Source organism: Oncorhynchus mykiss, chromosome 7 (assembly GCF_057628025.1).
Source record: "Oncorhynchus mykiss isolate SJ-2025 chromosome 7, ASM5762802v1, whole genome shotgun sequence".
In the NCBI taxonomy this organism is placed as follows: Eukaryota; Metazoa; Chordata; class Actinopteri; order Salmoniformes; family Salmonidae; genus Oncorhynchus; species Oncorhynchus mykiss.
This window is the reverse complement of record NC_143028.1, coordinates 61,412,860-61,431,075: the sequence shown is the minus strand read 5'-3', so window position 1 is coordinate 61,431,075 and position 18,216 is coordinate 61,412,860. Positions and strand designations below refer to the sequence as shown.

General features: G+C 41.4%; 1 protein-coding gene across 1 annotated transcript; it reads right to left on the bottom strand.

The window, feature by feature from the left end:
• Positions 1-814: 814 nt before the first annotated feature.
• Positions 815-10,630, bottom strand: LOC110528302 (transmembrane prolyl 4-hydroxylase). The gene is made up of 9 exons (XM_021610256.3): positions 9,616-10,630; positions 9,350-9,431; positions 8,985-9,175; positions 8,413-8,509; positions 6,322-6,484; positions 5,007-5,192; positions 4,621-4,711; positions 2,319-2,442; positions 815-2,027 (listed from the first exon to the last, which is right to left on the bottom strand). The coding sequence occupies exons 1-9, from the start codon at positions 9,985-9,987 to the stop codon at positions 1,798-1,800; spliced, it is 1,536 nt and encodes a 511-aa protein (XP_021465931.1). The 5' UTR covers positions 9,988-10,630; the 3' UTR covers positions 815-1,797.
• Between the last annotated feature and the right edge of the window lie 7,586 nt (positions 10,631-18,216).

Below are 18,216 nucleotides of genomic sequence, written 5' to 3'. Positions count from 1 at the left end.
GGCTAGGTGTCAATTTAAGTGAAACCTGTATCTGTAGCTAATAAATTAATAACTCATTACTTTGAATAGGATGTGTAAATAACTCATACTCTTACTATCCAGCATCTGTAGTGGAGCAGTTAAGAGCTGGGAGTGTTCTTCTGAGTCCATCACTAAAAGACATCTGTTTGCTCCAGTCCATGATGCTGCGCTTCACTGCCTTGGCCACCAGAGAACATCAACGCCGAGCTGTGAGTGTTCACTGATGAGAGACATGCATATCTGCATGCCAAAACACATACAATACAATCATTCAGTACAGTTAAATGGAAAATACAATATGGAAGACTCTGTAAATATTAACCATGTCTGTAAATGTCATTGCAGGAGATGCAGTGCAACACCAAACTCTGAGGAGCCTTACCCCAAGTCTGACATTCTGCATATTTCTCATATACTTTCTGTTATGGGGGTGGGCCTACCCTTTTGAAAAGTTACTGTAAATTGGGAATATAGTATACAGGTATATACTGTGTATATGGTAGTTCTAATGCTGCAAGAAATGCATGACTGCGAGGTCAGTGCATGAAACCTCAATGTATCAACATTTCAAAAAAAAGAGCTTAATAATTAATGAAATACCTACAAAAAGTAGAAGGTACAGTAAACCCCTACAATGTCCAAATAATATCCTCCCCCGAACAAGAGCAACAGAGCAGGGGGACTAGTTGCCAAATATGGATATGCTTCTGCCAGGGTTCTGTCAGAAACAGCTTTGGCAATGGGCCTTACTTGATCTCTGTGACTCCACTGAAATTAGAGAAATAACTATTACTCAAAACCTAAAGTAGACTTTATTTGGAGCAGAGGAAAGTGATTCAGTGCATTTTGGAACAAACACAAAACAAGGTGAACAACACAACATGGAACAAAGTGAACAATATGGAATAAATAAATAATACTTTAAAAATACATATACATCCAATACCGGAAGTAGATTGAGAAGTACTGGAATCAAGTGACAGAATGAAAATAATTTCCCCCATACATAAAACATAGATAATAAATAAATAAAACAATCTGTGCAACGTTTAAATAACAGTTAACATGCTTCATCACATCTGAAGATGGGGGAGGGGTCTTTGGGTGATGGCAGACAACGTCATCACCCAAAGATACAGAGGATCAGAGCAGACATGATCTAAAGTCATCACTCTAGTCTATGTTAAACATGACACTGTAAAAACCTGCACAAAGCCTAATGTAACAGCTCATACGAATGCACGTACATGCAAATAGTAGCATGATTGACCCTCTGCAATATGTGTATCAGAATGACAGTCTCACTCACTGAAAATCTAACATGAATGTTTTGTGACACACAGAAGGGAGGTAAAATTGTGCATACATAAAATGTAAACAAAGTTTGGAATTACACATGAATTCAACAAACAGTGAACAAACAAGGAAATCAGAAAATTTGTTTTTTTCCCCCTCTCACAGTTGCATAAATCCTAAGTGACCACAGTCCCTGAATATCAAATATCTCTTCGTACTGGCCAGAGGTGTCGTCATGGGAGATTGTGAACAGCAGGACAGAGTCAAGTTAGGTTGGGGCGTGGGGTGGTGGTAGGGTAGCTTTCTGGTAGCTTTGGGCTGAAGAAGAGGGGTGGACGAGGTCTATGCCCACAAACTACAATGTCTGAACAAATATTTGAACCACCCATCTTTGGGACCAGCTTTCAAAGTTGGAACTAGTGTAATTAGTGGACTTAAGGGGAGGTTATTGTTTTTGGTTTCTAGGCTACAGCAGTACAGCTACAGTTCCTGATGGGAGTCAGCAGTGTGCAGTTGTTCAGGGCTGGGCTGAGACTGCTCCCCCTCGTCCTCTGCGTCCTCCTCCCCCTGCTGTGACACCAGCTGCTGGTAGCGAGCCTGGCGCTGGTAGTCCGGGTCGATGTTGATCCAGTTATTGGCCACCCACTTAGTTCCGCGGGTGACCACACAGCCGCCGTGCAGAGAGTACTCATCCTGCTCCCCCACCCAGCCTGTGGGTAACAGAGAGCAGTTCATATGTGCATTCAAAAGCAGCTTTGATAACAGCATAACTGACAACTGCCATGTGGACTAGTAGGAGTATTCTTTTTCAATGCGTTTCTAAAACAGTGGGCATAACCTTCATCAAAACTACACATGCTTCAGTTTTTAAATAAGGACCTGAACAGCAGTGATAGAATGAAGGGGTAAATTGCTGTGTACAATAAGTTGTGTGTCCTGTCTGATGGGCAGTAATTAAGCTGTAGTAGTGTGTACATTGAAGGGTCATTCTATGTCTGTACCTTGTCCATCAGAGAGGTAATTGTACCATAATACAGCTGTCCCTTTAGTAGGGTTCACCCTCAGGTTGCTCTTATCACAGTTCTTCCTCGTGTCCATAAGATCCACATCGTTCTGAATCAGAGACTGAAAACAAACATACGCACCAGGGCTTGACATTAACTTTTTTTTGCCAAAAGCTCAAGTCACTTGTCCCAAAATAATACATGGTCTAACACAATTTTTACATCACTGTATGATGCAAGGAACCACTTTACAAAATAAAATGCATTGCTATCCATTTTACCATAGAGAAAGACAAAACAAAAAAAACTTTGCCTATTGGCTGCCTTGCATATTCAAGCCTGTCTCAAAATACAACAATGCCACTTTAAGGCTCTCCTGGAGGATGGTTGGCCACCCTTGGTAGCCTATAAAATATTGGGTAACACTATACTTGTCACCCAATGTCATAACACATTCATAACCATGGCATAACAGCTGACATAACTTGTCATAATATGGTCATAACACTGTCATGAGCCACATATTTATTGTTACATATATTGCGTTATTTTATGGCTGGTTATATCACCTACATAAGTGTCAAAACCCACATTTATTCAACAAATGATTCATTACAACAAAGGATTTAAGAAACAAACATTCAAAACAATAAAAAAATCCTTGGCAGGGAAATAACTAATTTGAATATATGTGGGTTGACACTCTTGTGTAGGTGTCATAAGCAGCCATAAAATAATGCAATATGTCACAACAGGTGTAAATATATGAGTCATGACAGTTATGTCCATGTTATGACAAGTTGACAGTTGTTATGACATGGTTATGACCCTGGGTGTCAAGTAAAACGTTTGACCAAATATTGCAACAATACATTGACCAAATACTTTCTCTTTATAAAATAATTCCCTCCAGAGTTCTAAATTATGGGCGTCCCATCGTCCCTGTGACAATAAAAATATATGTCTATGATTCAAAACGGACTCTGGGACGACAGATCCCAAATTCATACAACCACTGCACATAAAAAATATTTAAAAAGCAATGAGGCTGATGGATCAGACCATTTAGCTTAAAATGTTGATGACGTTTTATTTCTTCATATTACACCCCCAACAACGTGCACATGGCTGTAGGTTATGCGTGAATGTTCCAAAATGCAATTAGCGGGAAAAAAACTGTCCTCAAAAGCACATCAAATGTGCGAGCTGTTTAATTTGACAAGAGATTTAAATATCCGTTAGAAACGAAGAAAGGGGAGATCTAAAGATCCATCAACTAGCATGGGTTACTAATATGACTAGGATTATGCCTTCGGCTGCTGGACAATACAATAAAGTTGATTTGAAAACCAATAGAACATGAGAAAAATGCTAGGATATTAAGTGTTTATAAAATAATTCCTTCAGCATTTCTATGATGGTATTTTGGCTAGCCTACTTTGAAACAAGTTAAGACATGCTTCATGAAATGACATAAAATGTCCAGGTTTTAAACAATTAAGTTTATGGTTAAATAGTTTCAAAATGTTCCTCAGCTCAGATTCAAGATGGGTGATGTGCGGTGCACAACAGGCACTGTCCTTCACTCTCCGGTCTTTTTACTATTTGATCTGAACAAACAGAGCCTCGTGTTTTTCAACAGAATCAAGCCTTTAAACGTTAATAATCCTTCATTAGACTATATTTGTCACACATGACTGGTGTTTAGCCAATATTTATATTTTTGTAATTAAAGGTATCATTAAAGCATCGGGTTGGACATGAGGCTCTAGCCAATATGTATGTCACCTACACTTTGACAAGTAGGGTTATTTATTTATGTACATGAAAAATAGATTTGAATATTATCCCAATGTTGGCCTCTCTGATCCTATTCTGATTAAAGTAATTGAGGCGCCAGGTAGCCTAGTGGTTAGAGTGTTGGGCCAGTAACCCGAAAGGGTGCTAGATCGAATCCCCGAGCTGACAAGGTAAAAATATGTTGTCCAGCCCCTGAACAAGGCAGTTAACCCACTGTTCCTAGGCCGTCATTGAAAATAAGATTGTGTTCTTAACTGACTTGCCTGGTTAAATAACATAAACAAATATTTTTTTCAATTGTTTGATATTGTGATTTTTACATTTGATTTTTTAACTTGTTCAGGACAAGAGGACAAGCCTTAATGCCAAGCCCTGCACACATAATCACTAATTAATACCATTGACAAAAACATAGAGATACAAACACGCAAACACGTAATATAGAAATTATATAAACATACAAGAACCCACACACAGACACACAGAGTAAATAACGCACCACTTCCTCATATGTCCTGTTGTCTGCCACAGGGAACGCGGTCTCCCCACCCCCCTCAACAGAGTTTAGGTAGAAGAGAACTGTGATGTACCTGGGTGTGCAACAAAACATTTAATACACACACAGACCAACAACACCATAGATATGTAAGACTTAGTCACAAACTAACTGATATATTTACATGCGCTATGTTAAAGCCATACACCACATAGTTTACCACAAACACATCCACCTAACGTTCACAGACTTTACAGTACATTATCACACAATAACTCCACCTAACCATCTTAACCCAAAGGACATCTAACCAGAATTATGAATATACAGTATTATTAAAACAAAGCCAAGATCAAGGCGTTGGCTGACTCAACACAGCACTCTCTCACCTGCAGGAGGTCTCGAAGGGTGTGGAGGTGTTGGCAGCGAGGCGTGTGTGTGTGCAGGCTGTCTCAGGGTAGACAGGGCCGCTGTCGTGGTGGGCGTGGTAGTGACCACCCTGCTCATAACGCACCACCTGGAGTGGCTCACTCAGATCCACCAACGCAGAGGGCAGCCGGGTCAGACGGGTCACCCTAGGGAGGAGAGACAGAAGAGAAAAGAGAGAGAAAGGGACAAAAATCCTTAACATCAGATTCCAATAACCTTGGCCATGGTGTTTATTCTAACTGTTTTTATTCATGTATTCAAACAGATACTGAACAAAACTATAAACACAACATGTAAAGTGTTGGTCCCATTTTTCACAAGCTGAAATAAAAGGTCCCAGAAATGTGCCATACGCACAAAAAGCTGATTTCTCTCAAAAATTTTGCAGAAATTTGTTTACATCCCTGTTAGTGAGCATTTCTCCTTTGCCAAGACAATCCATCCACCTGGCAGGGTGGCATATCAAGAAGCGGATTAAACGGAATTATCATTACATAGGTGTACCTTGTGCTGGGAACAATAAAAGGCCACTCTTAAATGTGCAGTTTAGTCACACAACACATGCCACATGTCTCAATTTTGAGGGAGCGCGCAATTGGCATGCTGACTGCAGGAATGTCCACTAGATTTTATGTTCCTTTCTCGACCATAAGCAGTCTCCAAAGTTGTTTTAGGGAATTTGGCAGTACATGCAACAGGCCTCACAACAGCAGACCACGTGTAACCACACCAGCCCAGGACCTCCACATCTGGCATCTTCACCTGCGGGATCTTCTGAGACAAGCCACCCAGACAGCTGACGAAACTGAGGTTCTTTTCTGTCTGCAATAAAGCCCTTTTGTGAGGAAAAACTTATTCTGATTGACTGGGCCTGGCTCCTCAGTGGGTGGACCTGGCTCCCAAGTGGGTAAGCCTAGGGGCCCAGTCATGTGTAATCCATATATTAGGGCCTAATGAATGTATTTAAATTGGCTGATTTCCTTATATTATATCAGTAAAATCATTGAAATTGTTGCATTTATATTTTTGTTCATTATTCTTGGCTTAAAAAAAAGAGAAAAAAATCCTCTATCCCAGTGTTATCTATACACATGCAATGGAAACAATATCAGTAAAATCCCACTACTCTTTTCATACAAAACTATCCGTCATTAAAACATTTGGAATAGTAACGTAATAGAGGGAATAGAAGAGAGAGAGAGGAGAGATAGAGAGACCAGTGCAGAGGCGAGACTATGAGGCCAAGACAACATTTGACAGTGATGCTCTCCTCACCTCTTCTTGAGGTCTCGGAGTACCTGATGTGCCCCCTTTCCCTGGTACAGCCAGGTGTGTCTGCTGTTCCTGACCAGCTGGCTGCTCTTCACCCCGCGCTGCTGCAAGAACCGCTGGAACGCATTACTGTCCAGACTCCTGAACTCCTCCAGGCTCAGCAGGCCTAATGCAGACACACACAGACAGATTGACAGGGGTCACAGACACACAGGGGTCAGATAGCTATCACAAAGACACACAGACAGGGGTCACTTAGCTACAGGTACAATTGAAGTCAGAGGTTTACACACACTGAGGTTGGAGTCATTAAAACTCATTTTTCAACCACTCCACAAATGTATTGTTAACAAAACTATAGTTTTGGCAAGTCGGTTAGGACATCTACTTTGTGCATGACACAAGTAATTTATTCAACAATTGTTTACAGACAGATTATTTCACTTATAATTCACAATTCCAGTGGGTCAGAAGTTTACATACACTAAGTTGACTGTGCCTTTTAACAGCTTGGAAAATTCCATAAAATGATGTAATGGCTTTAGAAGCTTCTGATAGGCGTATTGACATAATTTAAGTAACTTGGAGTTGTACCTGTGGATGTATTTCAAGGCCTACCTTCAAACGCAGTGCCTCTTTGCTTGACATCATGGGAAAATCAAAAGAAATCAGCCATGACACAAGTCTGGTTCATCCCATTTGGGAGCAATTTCCAAATGCCTGAAGGTACCACGTTCATCGGTACAAACAATAGTACACAAGTATAAACACCATGGGTCCACGCAGCCGTCATACCGCTCAGGAAGGAGACGCGTTCTGTCTCCTAGAGATGAACATACTTTGGTGCAAAAAGTGCAAATCAATCCCAGAACAACAGCAAAGGACCTTGTGAAGATGCTGGAGGAAACAGGTACAAAAGTATCTATATCCACAGTAAAAACGAGTGCTATATCGTCATTACCTGAACGGCTGCTCAGCAAGGAAGCAGCCACTGCTCCAAAACCGCCATAAAAAAGCCAGACTGTGTTTTGTAACTGCACATGGGGACAAATATCGTACTTTTTGGAGAAATGTCCTCTGGTCTGATGAAACAAAAATAGAACCGTTTGGCCATAATGACCATCGTTATGTTTGGAGGAAAAAGGGGGAGACTTGCAAGTCGAAGAACATCATCCCAACCGTGAAGCACGGGGGTGGCAGCATCATGTTGTGGGGGTGCTTTGATGCAGGAGGGACTGGTGCACTTCACAAAATAGAGGAAGAAGAATTATGTGGATATTTTGAAGCAACAACGCAAGACATCAGTCAGGAAGTTTAAGCTTGGTCACAAATGGGTCTTCCAAATGGACAATGACCCCAAGCATATTTTCAAAGTTGTGGCAAAATGGCTTAAGGACAACAAAGTCAAGGTATTGGATTGGCCATCACAAAGCCCTGACCTCAATCCTATAGAATATTTGTGGGCAGAACTGAAAAAGTGTGTGTGAGCAAGGAGGCCTACAAACCTGACTCAGTTACACCAGCTCTGTCAGGAGGAATGGGTCAAAATTCACCCAACTTATTGTGGGAAGCTTGTGGAAGGCTACCCAAAACGTTTGACCCAAGTTAAACAATTTAAAGGCAATGCTACCAAATACTAATTGAGTGTATGTAAACGTATGACTCACTGGGAATGTGATGAAAGAAATAAAAGCTGAAATAAATCATCCTCTAGTATCATTCTGACATTTCACATTCTTAAAATAAAGTGGTGATCCTAACTAACCTAAGACAGGGATTTTTTTTCCTGAATTAAATGTCAGGAATTGTGAAAAACTGAGTTTAAATGTATTTGGCTAAGTTGTATGTAAACTTCCGACTTGAACTGTATACCTATATGATAAGCCTGACAAGAAGAAGCTCGTGGAGACGTTGCTGTGGATGATCATTGTCCCTGTGCAAAGAATACTACTTTTTATTTTCATGCTTGTTCCCTGGAACTGGTTTTCAATTTGACTTGGTGTCACAGACGGATTATAGTGGATGTATTCTGTTGGTGTTATGGATTAGTTAGCTCTGTATGCTGAGGCCTTGCTGAGAATGACACTCTCTTACCGTTACCGTCAGGGTCAGCCTTCAGTCCAGCATAGATCTCTCTCAGATTCTCTGGTGTTAGCCAGATCCCATCCCTCACTCGTGAATGGGTCAATATCTGTAGAAGGCCCAGGAAACACATATATAAAATGTTTTTTTTTTAAATGTAAAAAAGCACACATTACACAGACATATAGAAGATAATACAATACATCTTTATTGATCCATTATAAAGGAACAAAATACATTGATATTTTGCTGCCACAGTACCCAGCCCCACCACCCAGTGGCCTTGTGGTTCGAGTGTCTGCCCTGAGATTGGAAAGTTGGGACTTCAATCCAAACACTGTAAAAATTGGGACCCGATGAGTCTCTGCTTGGCACTCAGCATTAAGGAGATAGAATGTGGGTGAGGCCCTGCGATAGACTAGTGTCCTGTCCAGGGGGTGTACTTGTACATCAAGCTGCCTCACGCTAGAGAAACAGGAGATAGGAACCTGCTCCTATGATCTAGTCTGGCTCGCACAAACCAAGACTTGTGCAAGATTACTTACTTCACTCACAGACACACACATGCCTGCTTGCCCACCCACCTCCTGGAGTTGGAGCTGTCCGTCCTGATTGAGGTCCAGCAGGTTGAAAATCTCATCAGGGCTAAGGTTGAGCTGCTCCGTCAGCTCCTCCTGTCCTTCAGGCACCATCACCTGGCTCTCCATCAGGCCCTTCAGCTGGGCCAGCTGCACCACCACACGACACTCCTCCTCAGACAGGAACCCTGGGATCTCTGGAGAGACAGATACACACACAGCACACACACGCGTAGGTGTTCACACACAAGCAAATGCACGCACAAACATTCAACTTCAACGTAAACAGAGAACCTTTGAGAGCAATGACAGCAGACACTAACTCCGTGAAGAGGGCTGAGCAGAGCAGAAGTTTAGTAGCGAGCTCTCACCAAACAGTAGGGGCTTCAGGCTCAGGGTCCGCATCTCATGCACTTTGTCTGGCACCAGTGACACTTTCTGGACATGGCCCACCTGAGAGACAACACTGTGACTATAACTTCATGCCTTCAAGATTACATGGAACGCACCATTCATATGGAAGTAGAATAGCACAACTGACACTAGCCCAGCGCTGAAGCTTATTATACACCTACTTTCTGCAAGGTTGAGTTCTGGGCTAAACAGACACAGAATTACACGGGCATCCTTATCTCACCCGTATGCCCTCTAGGCGTGGAAGGTACATGTCCCGCTGAAAGCCAGAATATGACGGTTGCTGATGGGACTCGGGGGGCTTGTGATGACTGCTTCCCCCGCTTGCCTCATCCCTGTTCTGGGTGGCCAGTACGTCTCCCGGGCCGTTGTTGTAGTGCACGTATAGGAGTAGCACAATGACATTGATGATGTATACATGGAAAAAGACCATCACCACCATGAAGTAGGAACGGGAACATATGCTGCTCTTCTGCAAAGGGACCCGCTCTCGTGGCATAGGGGGTAGGGTTGGTAATGGCAGGGTTTCATGTTCATCGCCGTCGTCGCAACACTGTGGTTCAATCATCTTTGACCTGATATGATTACGGACCATAAGCTTATTCACTGGTGTGTTGTTCTGATTACATTTGTGGCTCTAACGAGAAAGACATGTCATTGAATTGACGTTGTAAACAATGGAGTCAGTTCTCTTCTGGTAGGCTAGGTCATAAAAGTTACCGCATCAGTGCACAATCCATACTGTCCCGACTCAAATCACCATATCTTGCCAGTCATAATAACCATTCTCTGTTATGGTACCTGTCAACTAGCTAGTTTATGTTATTATTTTCTCTAAATATAAGCGACGAAACATGTGAAGTTTGGTGGTTCTTTAGGTTGAAATCACAGCAACGTTAGTTCTAAATCACACTCCCAGCACCGCAGAGGACTTAATCCAGCGTCTTGTTTACGTTGCGATTTCAGCTATCCGTGTTGCGTACTTCTAAAAATAGAGGAAAAATAGCCATTTCAAAAGGTGTGCGATATATCCATTCGAAGGTCCTTGGTGCAGTAATCATCTAGTAAAATTGAAAAACGAACAAATATGCGGCCGACCCCGAACTCTCATTCCTGCCACAAATTCCTCTGTGGCGTTTGTTTTCCGGCTGATAATGCGCCACCATTGCCCTGACAATTACTGCAGTAGCTCATCTCGCAGCTACTTCAAACTATCACGCTGACAGCGAGCAGGGAGCAAAAGGACAGTAGTGCCCCCTGACGGCTCGAGTCGACACTGCATGCTGATTCCCTTGCGAAAGTAAGTGATTGACAGTGCATTTCCACGTAACACTTTGGCTCGGTCTTTCAACCAAACGGTTAATGCACTTTTCAGGTCAGTTCAGATCAGAGTGCAGAGCCGCGCGTGTGCACAGTTGTTGATATTCTTTGCTAGTTTGCAAGATATTAGCCCAGTTATAGATAAGTATAGGTCAGCAATGGGGAGTTGCTACTTAAAAAAGTAACTCCCTGCACAAAACGTGTAGGCTACATTTCAAAATGTCTTTGAAAAGCCAGGTAAAAAGCTTACGTCTTAATTAAAGGGGCAATGTTGTATTTTGAGACACGCTTGAATATTAGGGGTAGCCTACATTGTCTAAATATCTGTATGGTAATAATAATTAATTGTATTTTGTAAAGGAGTTCTTGCATCATACAACACAATATAATTTACAGTGACCTATTTGGCCCATGGTGTTACAGAACAATTTAAAAAATTATGAATTAATGTCAAGCCGTTCATAATGTAAAAACGTTTTTAAAAGTCTCATGCAATGTAGTCCTGCACTGAACACCACATATAGGCTGATGTAGGCTATATTTATTTAACCTTTATTTAACTAGGCAAGTCAGTTAAAGAACAAATTCTTATTTTCAATGACAGCCTAGGAACAGTGGGTTCGTTCTGCCCCTGAACAGGCTGTTAGAGCTTTGGACTAGTAACCGAAAGGTTGCAAGTTCAAATCCCCGAACTGACAAGGTACAAACCTGTTGCCAAGCAAGGGCTTTGGGATGGAGATGCAATATGGAAGTCGTGCCAACATATCTCATTAGCCACTTGGTGGAAGGGACTTTTTGGATCTGAGGCTCTTTGCCCTGTTGCCTCCATCATCCTCCAAATCCAACCAACATCAGCCACCTCAGAGCGCAACTGGTCCTTGTTTGGGAACACACACACACCAAAGCACGCAACAGGCTGACCAATACAAGGGTTGAAAATTGGTGGCCATCCTGGCAAATTTTAGGCTTTTTGAGCCTGACAATGAGCCATCTTCAACAAGGTTGGAAAGTGACAGTGAAGTTGAGGCCTCAGAGTCTGATGTTCAAGAGGTGGACATTGAGGAGGTCCAGGGAAAAGACATGGAAGCCTGAGAGGAAGACAACCAAAGATTTAGTTTCCAGACTATCATTTTTACAGATGTATGTTGAAAACGTTTTTGGGAGATGCGATGGATCATTGGGGATCATTCAATATTCCCTTTCTTTTGTTGTTCAGTGAAATCATCCCATGTGAATAGTCAACTCATTTATTTAAAGTTCAATTTGTAACTAAATAGCTTTTTTATTTTTTATTTTGGAAGGATTTAATTATTTTCAATTATGTCTACTTATGATAAGGTAAAAGGTTTCTGTTTCTGTCTCCATAAGATATGGTAAATATATCCAATGCAAAAAACATCTACATTTAAATGGTATTAATATTAATTTGCATATATTTCCATTAATTCCCATATATTCCTGTTAATTCCCACAGAAAGTTTCCACCTCTGAGTATTCCACAAAATGTGCTACCCTAGCATTGAGTGACTCAGTCTGTATAAGTGACAGCCAATGTTAAAATTATACCTTCAAGTCATATGGCAGAGGTACAGTTGATGTCGGACTTTTACATACACTTAGGTTGGAATCATTAAAACTCGTTTATCAACCACTCCACAAATTTATTGTTAACAAACTATTTATTTGTTATTTTATTTTTATCTCACCTTTATTTAACCACGTAGGCAAGTTGAGAACAAGTTCTCATTTACAACTGCGACCTGGCCAAGATAAAGCAAAGCAGTTCGACACATATAACAACACAGAGTTGCTCATGGAGTAAAACAAACATACAGTCAATAACAGTGGAAAAATAAGTCTATATACAATGTGAGCAAATGAGGTGAGATAAGGGAGGTAAAGGCAATAAATAGGCCATGGTGGCAAAGTAAATACAATATAGCAAGTAAAACACTGGAATGGTAGATTTGACAGTAGATGAGTGTGCAAAGTAGAAATACTGGGGTGCAAAGGAGCAAAGTAAATAAATAAATACAGTAGGGGAAGAGGTAGTTGTTTGGGCTATTTATAGATGGACTATGTACAGGTGCAGTGATCTGTGAGCTGCTCTGAAAGCTGGTGCTTAAAGCTAGTGAGGGGGATAACTTTTTCCTGTTTCAGAGATTTTTGTAGTTCGGTCCAGTCATTGGCAGCAGAGAACTGGAAGGAGAGGCGGCCAAAGGAGGAATTGGCTTTTGGGGTGACAAGTGAAATATACCTGCTGGAACGCGTGCTACAGGTGGGTGCTGCTATGGTGACCAGCGAGCAGAGATAAGGCGGGACTTTACCTAGCAGGATCTTGTAGATGACCTGGAGCCAGTGAGTTTGGCGACGAGTTTGAAGCGAGGGCCAGCCAACGAGAGCGTACAGGTCGCAGTGGTGGGTAGTATATGGGGTCTTGGTGACAAAACAGATGGCACTGTGATAGACTGCATCCAATTTGTTGAGTAGGGTGTTGGAGGCTATTTTGTAAATGAAGTCGCCAAAGTTTACAGTCTAACCAGACACCTAGGTATTTGTAGTTGTCCACATATTCTAAGTCAGAACCGTCCAGAGTAGTGATGTTGGACGGGCGTGCAGGTGCAGGCAGCGATCGGTTGAAGAGCATGCATTTAGTTTTACTTGTATTTAAGAGCAGTTGCAGGCCACGGAAGGAGAGTTGTATGGCATTGAAGCTCGTCTGGAGGGGTAGTGGTAGCCAGGTGGAAAGCATGGCCAGCCGTAGAAAAATGCTTATTAAATTCTCAGTTATAGTGGATTTATCGGTGGTGACAGAGTTAAACTATAGTTTTGGCAAGTTGGTTAGGACATCTACTTTGTGCATGACACAAGTAATTTTGTAAACAATTGTTTACAGACAGATTATTTCACTAATAATTCACTGTATCACAATTCCAGTTTGACAGAAGTTTACATACACTAAATTGACTGTGCTTTTAAACAGCATGGAATATTCCATAAAATGATGTCATGGTTTAGAAGGTTCTGATAGGCTTATTGACATCATTTGAGTCACTTGGAGGTGTACCTGTGGATATATTTCAAGGCCTAACTTCAAACTCAGTGCCTCTGCTTGACATCATGGGAAAATCAAAAGAAATCAGTCAAGACCTCAGAATTTTTTTTGTAAAATCTCCACAAGTCTGGTTCATCCTTGGGAGCAATTTCCAAACGCTTGAAGGTACCACGTTCATCTGTACAAACAATAGTACGGAAGTATTAAACACCATGGGTCCACGCAGCCGTCATACCGCTCAGGAAGGAGATGCGTTCTGTCTCCTAGAGATGAACTTACTTTGGTGCGAAAAGTGCAAATCAATCCCAGAACTACAGCAAAGGACCGTGTGAAGTTGCTGGAGGAAACAGGTACACAAGTATCTATATCCACAAAAAACAAGTTCTATATCAACATAACCTGAAAGGCCGCTCAGGAAGGAAGAAGCCACTGCTCCAAAACCGCCATAAAAAAGCCAGACTACGGTTTGCAACTGCACATGGGGACAAATATTGTACTTTTTGGAGAAATGTCCTCTGGTGTGATGAAACAAAAATGTAACTTTTTGGCCATAATGACCGTCGTTATGTTTGGAGGAAAAAGGGGGAGTCTTGCACGCCGAAGAACACCATCCCAACCGTGAAGCACGGGGTTGGCAGCATCATGTTGTGGGGGTGCTTTGCTTCAGGAGGGACTGGTGCACTTCACAAAATAGATGGCATCATGAGGCCAAATCACGAGGAAAATTATGTGGATAAATTGAAGCAACTTCTCAAGACATCAGTCATGATGTCAGGAATTGTGAAAACTGAGTTTAAATGTATTTGGCTAAGGTGTATGTTAACTTCCGACTTCAACTGTATGTCTCCATGGCTTTGATGCAGATTGAAATATGGAAGTTGAAGCTTGGTCGCAAATGGGTCTTCCAAATGGACAATGACCCTAAGCATACTTCCAAAGTCGTGGCAAAATGGCTTAAGGACAACAAAGTCAAGGTATTGGATTGGCCATCACAAAGCGTTGACCTCAAGCCTATAGAAAATGTGTGGGCAGAACTGATAAAGCGTGTGCGTGCAAGGAGGCCTACAAACCTGACTCAGTTACACCAGCTCTGTCAGGAGGAATGGGCCAAAATTCACCCAACTTATTGTGGGAAGCTTGTGGAAGGCTAACCAAAACATTTGACCCAAGTTAAACAATTTAAAGGCAATGCTACCAAATACTAATTGAGTGTATGTAAACTTCTGACCCACTGGGAATGTGATGCAAGAAATAAAAGCTGAAATAAATCATTCTCTCTACTATTATTCTGACATTCCACATTCTTAAAATAAAGTGGTGATCCTAACTGACCTAAGACAGGGAATTTTTACTAGGATTATATGTCAGAAATTGTGAAAACTGAGTTTAAATGTATTTCGCTAAGGTGTATGTTAACTTCCGACTTCAACTGTATGTCTCCATGGCTTTGATGCAGATTGAAATATGGTTGTTTAATGACAACTAGTGGTGGGGACACGCAACTGCAGGTCATTTGGGTCAATATTCTGCAGTATTTTTTTATTTTTTTATTTCACCTTTATTTAACCAGGTAGGCAAGTTGAGAACAAGTTCTCATTTACAATTGCGACCTGGCACCTGTTTAAGTGCTGTTTAATTTTTTCTGTGGTGCATGCAGTTAATTTACGTAAACAAAATGATAGCTACTGAAATTTTGGTTATGATGTTATTACAAATGGTATTACATTATAGGATATATTGTTATATGCGTCAGGACCAGCACCATCTTCAAGTGATACAGTTTTGTCAGGGAGGAGTGTGGAAGTGGAGGAAGAGGTGAAAGACAGTGCAGGCAGTACCACTGCAGATGATGAGGATGGAGCAAATGAGAAAAGGAGCACAGAAAGAGGTAGACAAAGTGAGGATGTTGAAAAACAAGCTGATCGGTGACTTTCGGTGACTTCTTGGTGAGTAAGGCTGAGCAAGGGCAAGTGATAACTGTTAATTGTTATGGCTTTGGATATTGGATCACTACACACATGATGCCCACAGGCTGAGAACAAGACTGAGAACAAGTAATTTTGCAAAGTAATGGCTGGATTGCCATAAAATTTGTTGTGCACAATCAAGACCCCAAGTGGAAGAAACCTATTGATTTGGTGACCTCTTGACCTTTCCTCTAGCGCCACCATCAGGCCTTTTCAATACCATTTCCATTTTGTTTTCCATTTTCCATTTCCACTTTTACAGCTGCTTATTTTCTAGTTGGTATGTATAGTTAGATCAAAAATCTGCTGCTGATTTTATTATTTTGTTTGTTATATCATTCTATAGATGATTATTTTATTTTAATTGAAGAGGTCAATGTGTATTTAAGTTATATGTATTTTAAGTTATTCATTAATGTTAAGATAATTTTCCATTCAAGCATTTTATCATTCAAATCACATTCAGACTGTAAAAGATGGGCTTTAGCACATTTCTTATAGACGGTATCAGTCTTGCATCAAATAGTGAATTCCACTGTATGCATAATGTTGCACGCATGTCTGCACAGTGTTATATTTTCACAACTCACTGTAATATTGGACTACAAGAGAGTTGCAAGCCTGCAAAGGTAGAGTTATTGAAAGCTTTGAATGGGTATATTAGGTTCTGGAGGTGTGTGGTTATAGCAATTGCACAGGGTTGGTGTGGTCTGTAGTTGTGGAGCCCAATGTGATATCATTTCATGCGGCCCAAAATCCCTTGTGGCGTCCCTGACCACAACACTACATAAAGAGAGACATAAGACAACAACATAGCATGGCAGGAACACATGAAAACACAGGTCCTTGGTAGCAACACAACATGACAACAACATGGTAGCAACACAACATGTCAGCAGCACAACATGGTAGCAGCACAAAACATGGTACAAACACAGACAACAGCGCAAAGGGAAAGAAGGTAGTAAATAGTAAATCACGTGAAGCAGCCACAACTATCAGTAAAGTGTCCATGATTGAGTCTTTGAATGAAGAGATGGAGATAAAACTGTCCAGTTTGAGAGTTTTTTGCAGCTCGTTCCAGTCACTAATTGCAGCGAACTGAGAAGAGGAGCGACCCAGCGATGTGTGTGCTTTATGGACCTTTAACAGAATGTGACTGGCAGAACGGGTGTTGTATGTGGAGGATGAGGGCTGCAGTAGTTATCTCAGGTAGGGGGAGTGAGGCCTAAGAGGGTTTTATAAATAAGCATCAACCAGTGGATCTTGCTGCGGGTATACAGAGATGACCATTTTATAGAGTAGAATAGAGTGCAGTGATGTGTCCAATAAGGAGCATTGGTGGCAAATCTGATAGCCGAATGGTAAAGAACATCTAGCCGCTCGAGAGCACCCTTATCTGCCAATCTATAAATTATGTCTCCGTAGTCTAGCATGGGTAGGATGGTCATCTGAATCAGGATTAGTTTGGCTGCTGGGGTGAAAGAGGAGTGAAAATATTATAGAAGAAACCGAGTCTAGATTTAACCTTAGCCTGCAGCTTTGATATGTACTGAGAGAAGGACAGTGTACCATCTACTCATACTCCCAAGACCTTGTATGAGGTGACTACCTTAAGCTCTAAACCCTCAGAGGTGGTAATCACACTGGGGGCATTATTACCAAACCACATTACCTTTGTTTTGGAGGTGTTCAGGACAATATTAAAAAACAAATAGCAATTTACATATATAAGAGTTGTATACGTTTGTTGTCCCTCTCTGCTATCGCCGGTCCGTCTGCTGGATAATAGTTCATCAGAGAGTCTATGGTTGCATTACACAGAAGTCCCAAGGACTTCGTGGTTGTTGTTGTTACAATGGAAACTTCAGAATACCATTCGGAAATGTTCTTAGATCGGAAGCGTTTACCAGACTAAGGTATTTAAACAGCTGCAGTCTGAATAATTGTTCTTTAATTTGTAGATTTCATAGCCATTTCAATGAGGGGACCTCATGCCTGTGTTTTTTACTCTTGTAGAGTTGCCAACCAGGACTAGTGTTAAAAAAAAGAACAAAACATTAAATATATAAATATGGGTTCACAGTGGGGCCGAACCGAGGTCTCCATACCGAACGGTTTTCTACCAATATGTGTACCTTACACCCCTAGTATACTCTATACTCACCAATGGTCACACTGCAAAGTTGAATGTACACTATTTGGACTCTCTCTGGACAATTGTTGTCATGCTATATTTAGACATGATGATAACAGACATGCCTGTCAGACTGTGGTTATTATGCGACTCACCGTCACTGGGTCTTGATGCTGACAGTCTTCTACACCACAAATGTATTCCTCATCTTAGCACATGTGGTAGTTTGTGTCATACTCTCACCCTCACTACAACATCAGCTCCAGCTCCAAATGCACATAGGCCTACACAGACACTTGCTTGCACATAGATGCTTAAATTCTCTCTCTCTCTCTCTCTCTCTCT

Bases quoted from the DNA above. Each gene is read 5' to 3' on its own strand.
- LOC110528302 (XM_021610256.3), bottom strand. From the start codon at position 9,987: ATGGTCCGTAATCATATCAGGTCAAAGATGATTGAACCACAGTGTTGC. The intron at 9,176-9,349 runs GTGAGAGCTCGC...CTGTCTCTCCAG, and splicing joins CCTGAAGCCCCTACTGTTTG to AGATCCCAGGGTTCCTGTCT. The intron at 8,510-8,984 runs GTGGGTGGGCAA...GGCCTTCTACAG, and splicing joins GACAGCTCCAACTCCAGGAG to ATATTGACCCATTCACGAGT.